This window comes from Ruditapes philippinarum, unplaced genomic scaffold (genome assembly GCF_026571515.1).
Source record: "Ruditapes philippinarum isolate M1 unplaced genomic scaffold, ASM2657151v2 ctg4970_1_1_1_1, whole genome shotgun sequence".
In the NCBI taxonomy this organism is placed as follows: Eukaryota; Metazoa; Mollusca; class Bivalvia; order Venerida; family Veneridae; genus Ruditapes; species Ruditapes philippinarum.
Window position 1 is genome coordinate 1 of NW_026855366.1, and position 7,232 is coordinate 7,232.

At 33.8% G+C, this 7,232-nt stretch overlaps 1 protein-coding gene across 1 annotated transcript; it reads left to right on the forward strand.

The window, feature by feature from the left end:
- Positions 1-359: 359 nt before the first annotated feature.
- Positions 360-6,988, forward strand: LOC132743077 (uncharacterized protein DDB_G0271670-like). Its single transcript, XM_060731588.1, has 2 exons — positions 360-478; positions 6,730-6,988. Exons 1-2 carry the CDS (start codon positions 360-362, stop codon positions 6,986-6,988), a joined length of 378 nt encoding a protein of 125 aa, XP_060587571.1.
- Positions 6,989-7,232: the final 244 nt, after the last annotated feature.

Consider the following 7,232-nt stretch of genomic DNA (forward strand, 5'->3'; position numbering starts at 1 on the left):
GATCGATAGAATAGGTATTTTAAAAGATGTATGTTATTCATCATAAACATGAAATTCATAATGGATCTACCTTTTACTTTGAATTACAAAGTACCGAAACAACAATTTATGCCTACAATTGTTAAATGGTCAAACACAAAGAAAAGGTATCGCAAGATAATATTTTACAGAGAGAACACGTCATTACGTTTTAAAAACAGCTGCAATGTCATTGGTACAAACAGAATTCACTGGCTGAAATGAATTTTCCAATCTAAAAATAGAATCAAACTCATATCCAATAGTCATGCAGCAAAGACAATTAAGTGCACGTGCGTAAATCATGTGTATTGGTGGTGGTAACACCACAGGGTAGTGATATGCGTCTAGTACGGCATGGATCGAACGTCTCTAGAACTTTGTTGTCGCTGGCTAACCTACTTGTAGGTGAAAGGGAGAGTCGAGTGCGTAAATCAATGCCTCCTAGTGGAAATGCACGGTAACTGAGGCTTAGTGTCTCAGGCTAAATTGAAGGAAATCTCGGAGCAGAAAGGGCCACAGAGATGCAGTGTGTAGGCCCACCGGCGTGTGGATATGCCCTAGCACTCATCATCCTTACCCCAACTATGGGTCAAATAGCCCCACTGCCTTGTGGGAACTTGGGAAAGTCAAAGGCGATAGAAGAAAATCCAAACAGAAAATCTGGGGAGATGGACCTTATCGTAGTGGGAACTACAGCCATCTAAGGGAAGGACAACCCTGAAAGAAAACCCGGCCCAACAGTGTGGATGTTAGGCGTGGTGTTAACTGCTCCACCCTATAAAAACAACTGCAAACCAGACACAAACCCACTAGTCAGCCTTATGTGCCCACTGGCATGAAGAGGATAGGTAGGTAGCGTAAATCATATCCACTGAGTGCATATTTTTTATGCATTCGCAGTTATGACTAGGTGTAGTATCATATTCACTGACTGAATTTTCCATATCTAAAATCTAACCAGACTCATATTCATTGACCATGCATCATAGACTATTTACAACTGTTGCATTGTGTTCTTTATGGATTTTTTCTTGATTCAAAAATGTATTTTCTCCACAATAACAGATAAAAGTTACACCGTAATAATAAGTACATTGAAAACTTGTTTGTAATAATAGGCTTTACTTTTTGTGTTTTTTAAATATTTGGCTTATCATAAAATAAAACAATTTTTAACTGATGACCCATTGTCTATGATCTGATATTCAATGGAACACTAGTCAATAATTGTATAATGAGCCGACATGGAATTTATGTTCAAAAACAAAAGCCTGATAATACTGTGTTTTACTGTGTTGTAACATGGACCAAAAGACGCTTTACTGCAAAACAAAAGACATTATAATCATCATTACATCAGCACTAACATAATCTATTTGTCATACACTAATTGTGACTCTCTGATATGTGTCAGTATGAGTGAGTTAGTGAATTATATGTACATTGAGCCGGATGTACATTCTTAATTCACATGATCAAATCATTGATGTCACTAAAGTAAATATATTTCTTATCTGAATTTATCTTATGTTACATGTTCAATTATCTACAATAATTATTATCTATATGTCCTGTATAAATAACTAATAACCATTTAGTATTATAAAAATAAGTCGACGTAGCGCAAAACATCCTACCAACTGTAGGCCCTGATACGCTTCCGTATATTACACGCTTTTTCGCGTTTTTACGCCATTTTCGCTTTACAATTTCTTCTGATTCGCATATTAACTCTTTTGTACAAAATAACTTGGATTTAGCTCAATACAGGATTGGAGCAGTACCTCTAGACGCTTGCAGAAATCATGATCACAAAATAGACAAATATCGTTTTTTTCGCAGAATTTTACATTTTTCCTTCATTATCGTACTTAATTCGTTGTGAAAAGATGAATAAGACCTGTTAAAGTTCATTCCGTTGGGTAAAAAGACAAGATTTTAGCATTTTATCATTCAAGCGCCTTGTCCGGTATATACCGGAATACGGTATTTAGTGTGGTGCTCCAATCCTTTTTTTAGTCACAGCCAAATAACTTTACTTCATTTGTACGGAAGCGTATCAGGACCTACAGTTAGTGAGATGTTTTGCGTTAAGTCGACTTATTTTTATTCGCATTGATAAGATGTTTTTGCATTTCTCAATAAAATATACCGACAAAGATGGGAAGCTTTTAGGCATTGCAACTGAATTTTTCTTGATATGCTTAAAGCTTTTGTCTCTTCGAGGACAATCCTGTTGAAACTTCTTGATTTCACGACTTTGCTGAAATATTTAATAAGACGCAAAGACGTTACTCGCATTGACAAATAGCTCACGTAATTCAACAAAGTTTTTTTTGCAATGATTAAAAACTTCTACGTATTAGGTATTAATCATTACGTCTTCATGGAATGTTTTTGGTCAAAACGAGAAGAAACAAGTTGACATGACGTGAAACATTTAGAAATGTGTAAAAATTTACGGAAGCGTATCAGGGCCTACAGTCGGTGAGATGTTTTGCGCTAAGTCAACTTATTTTTATTCACATTGATAAGATGTTTTTGCATTTCTCAATAAAATTTACTGACAAAGATGAGAAGCTTTTAGTCATTGCAACTGAATTTTTCTCGATATGCTTAAAGCTTTTGTCTCTTCGACAAAATCCTGTCGAAACTTCTTGATTTCACGACTTTGCTGAAATATTTAATAAGATGCAAAGACGTTACTTACTCGCATTGACAAATTCAACAAAGCTTTTTTGCAATGATTAAAAACTTCTACGTATAACGTATTAATCATAACGTCTTCATGGAATGTTTTATGCATTACGTATTAATCATAACGTCTTCATGTAATGTTTTTGGTCAAAACGAGAAGAAACAAGTTGACATGACGTTAAACTTTTAGATAAGTGGAGGCCCTGATAAGCTTCCGTAAAAATTGAATAAAGTTAATTAAAAAAAATGGAATATAATAAAACAAAAAATCTCAACATTAAAATATTAGTTAAAAAGTAAAAAAGTGTTTTAAAGTTCCATTATATATAGAAAATAAAAGTTTTAAACTAATTATTAAGTAACTGCTAATACAGACTGATTTTATAAAATACTTTATGACTGTGAAATTCCATTCGATAAAAAGTTATATGTACCTTAATATTCCTGCATTTCATAAACATATTCAAAATACATCATCAGTACAGTTTCAAAACAAAAGTTTGAATATTATTTCGTGATATGAAATTAAATCATTGTTTTGTCATTCTTTAAAAACTTTATCAAAACTTTTCGTTAAATTATGATAACTAATCTTTCAATAGTACGTAAACTGATATCTCCGAAAGATTATCAGGGCCTCCACTTATCTACTTATCTAAAAGTTACACGTCATGTCAACTTGTTTCTTCTCGTTTTGACCAAAAACATTTCATAAAGACGTTATGATTAATACGTAATACGTAGAAGTTTTTAATCATTGCCAAAAAACTTTTGTTGAAAATTTAAATAAATCTAAATGCCCCACTAAGTGGGGTACGGAAGCTTCAAAGGGTCACCCCTTACGCGATCTTTTATGAGAAGATTTACGCAAGTCGAAAGAATTAAGGTGCAAAGGCATGATATCTTTAGTGTTTTCGCAAAAAATAATTCGAATAAACGAGAAGATTTGAGTTAATTGGCCAAATGTTTTCTTGCAAAAACAGAAACAATACACATAACGATTAATATTTTGACGAAAAATTAATAAAAGGTGTTTTTCGAAAAAAATGTAGAGGCAATACATGATGCATTTCACTTTCTCGAAAAAGATTATGACGGAATACCTCATTCATTTCACCTTCTCGCATTAACTTTTGTTGCATTACCATAATACATTTCATTTGATGAAAAAAAGTTTGCGCAATGCCTAAAGAGTATTCCGCTTTTCGTTATAAATTTTTTCGAGATCGTCTTCCGTTTTGCATACGATGGCTTATTATTTCGTTAAATAAGTTTTAATAAAATTGTGATATTCAAGACTACAGCAGGCAGCGTATTTGTGGAAGTCATGGAGAAAGTTCTAACAGTATTGGTATGATATTATAATTTTTATCATCATCATTATTAGTAGTATTACAATTAGTTGTAATAGGAGTTGTAGAAGTGGCGGTGCTGGCGGCGGTGGTTGTAGCAGCCCAGCAAGTATCAGTCTAAGTAGGTACATGTCGTAGTACACGCTTTGTTAGATTCTCACACATTTGCCTTTTCATGATAGCTTATTTCATAGTCAGTGATTTACGGTTGCCATTCCCTACATCATTTTGCATTTTAATCCACGGAAACAATTTCTTAAACAGGAGCTGTCACTGAAGTGACTTATGCCCCCGATAGGAAGCTCTGGCATAAAATTCTCAATATATGCCAAAATACTGGTTATATATGCCCGACCTCCTTTGATAAATATCATTCCTATAATAGTCTAAACAATTTTCACTTAAAATCATCATTAAGGGCCCATAACTGTGCGAAAAAAAAATCATGTACAAAATCATGGCACAATGCACAACTAGACTTGTCATGCATACAACTTTATAAATGCTCACTGAAATTTTCCAAGTGGCAAAGTTAATTTACTGAAATCAGGAACTATTTACAACTACGCTTGGTGGCATACAATTCTGTGAATAATCCCCCCCCCCTCTGTTTTGGTGATGAAGCGCGGACAAGGTTATTTAATCAAAAAATGAACATTAAGGGGCTATAACTGTCCCGAAATAGATTCAAGCGGAAAATCATGATACTATGCACAACTAGGCATAGTGACAAACAATCCTGTGACGTTTCACTAAAATCACCCATCAGTTTATATGATGAAGCGCAGACAAGCTTATTTCACTCGACAAATGACCGTTAAGGGGCTATCACTGTCCCAAAATAAGAATCAAGCTAAAAATCTAGATTATATGCACAATTAGGCATAGTGACAAACATTCCTGTGAAGTGTCACTGGAATCACCCATCAGTTTTCTTGATGAAGCACAGACAAGCTTATTTTACTCGAACAATGACCAGTAAGGGGCCATATCTATGTAAAAAAAAAGATTCAAGAGGAAAATCAATAACGTATGCACAACTAGACTTGGTGACAAACAATCCTGTGAAGTTTCACTGAAATCGCCCCATACAGCGCGAACGACAAAATAACTATATAACTTCAATTTATTTGTTCATCCAGACTCAACAGTATTCTTTAAATTACCTTAAAATTTATGTGGGCCCCCTCCCTAAAAATGGTTTAAAATTATTGTAAGCATGCAATAACAGGATAAACACTTACCAAACACAGCATTTTAGGAATCTTAATTAACCTTAGTATTTACTTCAGAAAAAGGGATGCATAATTATCAATATATATGATATTATTAAAAGTAAAATCAAAGTACTTAATATACTAGTTGTATTGCGACTGGCAACAGTAACCAATGAAGTACTTAACAAAGCATATCTCTGTTTCATTATAAAGAATTTAATTGCCAGTGCAGTCATATTAAAGAAATTCCATATGGAGGTTTTGCCAAACGTGTTATTTGAGGTAAGTATTGAAAATAATACAAAATTCAATAAAAAAAAGTTATGTAATATCAACACTTATATGTTTACCTTTCAAGGTCCTACCGATATCAAGGTCAAATTTCATTATGTGTTAGCTCACCTGCCACGTAACAAGATGAGCTTTTGTGGTCAATTTTCCCGTCGTCCATCGTCCGTAAACAAAGTTGGCGTTAACGCTCTAGCGTTTTCATTTTTGCTTTGATCTTGACTAAACTTTGTCAGAAAGTGAATCTCAATGTAAGGTAGATCATTTTATACAATGGATTATGTCAGGTGAAGGTCAAGGTCACAGTGACTTTGAAAACAAAATCAACAAATTATGATAATTTGTTATACATAATACTATGCTTGGAACAGTTTACCAAAATATGATAAAAAGAAATTTGCAAATGTAATAATATGAGTGAAATTTGGGTGCATTTATTTGAACCATACGAAAAATTGGAAATACCATATTGGCTGCAAATCTACCAACAGGCTTGTTATTGCTAAAACGCTTCTTGAGTGCAAATGTTTTGTATGCAATTTTCTTCTCTTGTGAACATGTTGCAATTCACTAGAAAGTACAATAAAAATGCAGTATTGAAGAAATGAAAAGATACTTTTAAAACACGGCCGCCATGAACCGGTTTCAAAAATATACTTCTACACAATGCCCAATGCCCACTCTGCCATTATACAGAAGAAAGGTAACATTTTTATTGCACACTACTTATTCACCATACCTTACCCCTTGCGACTTTTTGTTCTTCCGAAATTAATAGAAATTAAAAAAAACTAATACAAATTGCTGGAAATAGTTCTATATGATACAAGACAGACACTAATCTTGGATCTGCCTACTAGTATACCTAAATTAGCGTACCGTGACGCATTCCGGACTTAAATCATACATTTCTAGTAAAGGGGAGTACTTCGAGGGAATGACATAATGATATAACTGGTTACTAAAATATATTACATCCAGTTCCATAATAAGGAAATATTTTCGAATACTTCCTGTTACTCTGACTTTGATAACGAACATTGTTTTGAGTAAATATATTTATGGGTGGTACATGCATCGCATTCGATGTTCCAAACGGTTTAAAAAGTTGTGTTTAAGAAAGTTCATAGTGATGTGTGTTAACATTTACATAGTTGTTTGAAAGAGTCGATTGTTGTTGTTGTTTTAAACTCCCTAAAACACCCCGATAATTGGAAAAGTGCCATTCAACGTTGCAGTAGTATTGGTCCTAGTATTGCTAGCAGCAGAAGCAGCAGCATCAGCAGCAGCAGCAGTAGTAGTAGTAGGAGCAGCAGTAGTAAAAGTAGTATAAGTAGCAGCAGTAGTAGTAGTAATTGCCTAAGAAGTAGAAGCAGTATAAGTAGCAGTAGCAGCAGTAGTAGTAGTAGCTGAAGTAGGTAATAATAAGTAGAAGTACATGTGATAGTAGTAGCCAAAGTAGTAAGAGTAGTTAAGTAGTAGAAGTAGTATTTATATTAATAGTCGTCTTAGTCTTATGCGTCGTCGTCGTAGTCATCGTTGTTGTCGTTAGTCGTAATCTTTTATTTTACATATATTAATAGAAATAGATAATATTCTTTGCAAAAGTACTGAGAGACGCCTCCACATGAGCCAAAATATTTCAAGAAATTGAATC

Bases quoted from the DNA above. Each gene is read 5' to 3' on its own strand.
- LOC132743077 (XM_060731588.1), top strand. From the start codon at position 360: ATGCGTCTAGTACGGCATGGATCGAACGTCTCTAGAACTTTGTTGTCG. The intron at 479-6,729 runs GTAACTGAGGCT...ACATTTACATAG, and splicing joins CCTCCTAGTGGAAATGCACG to TTGTTTGAAAGAGTCGATTG.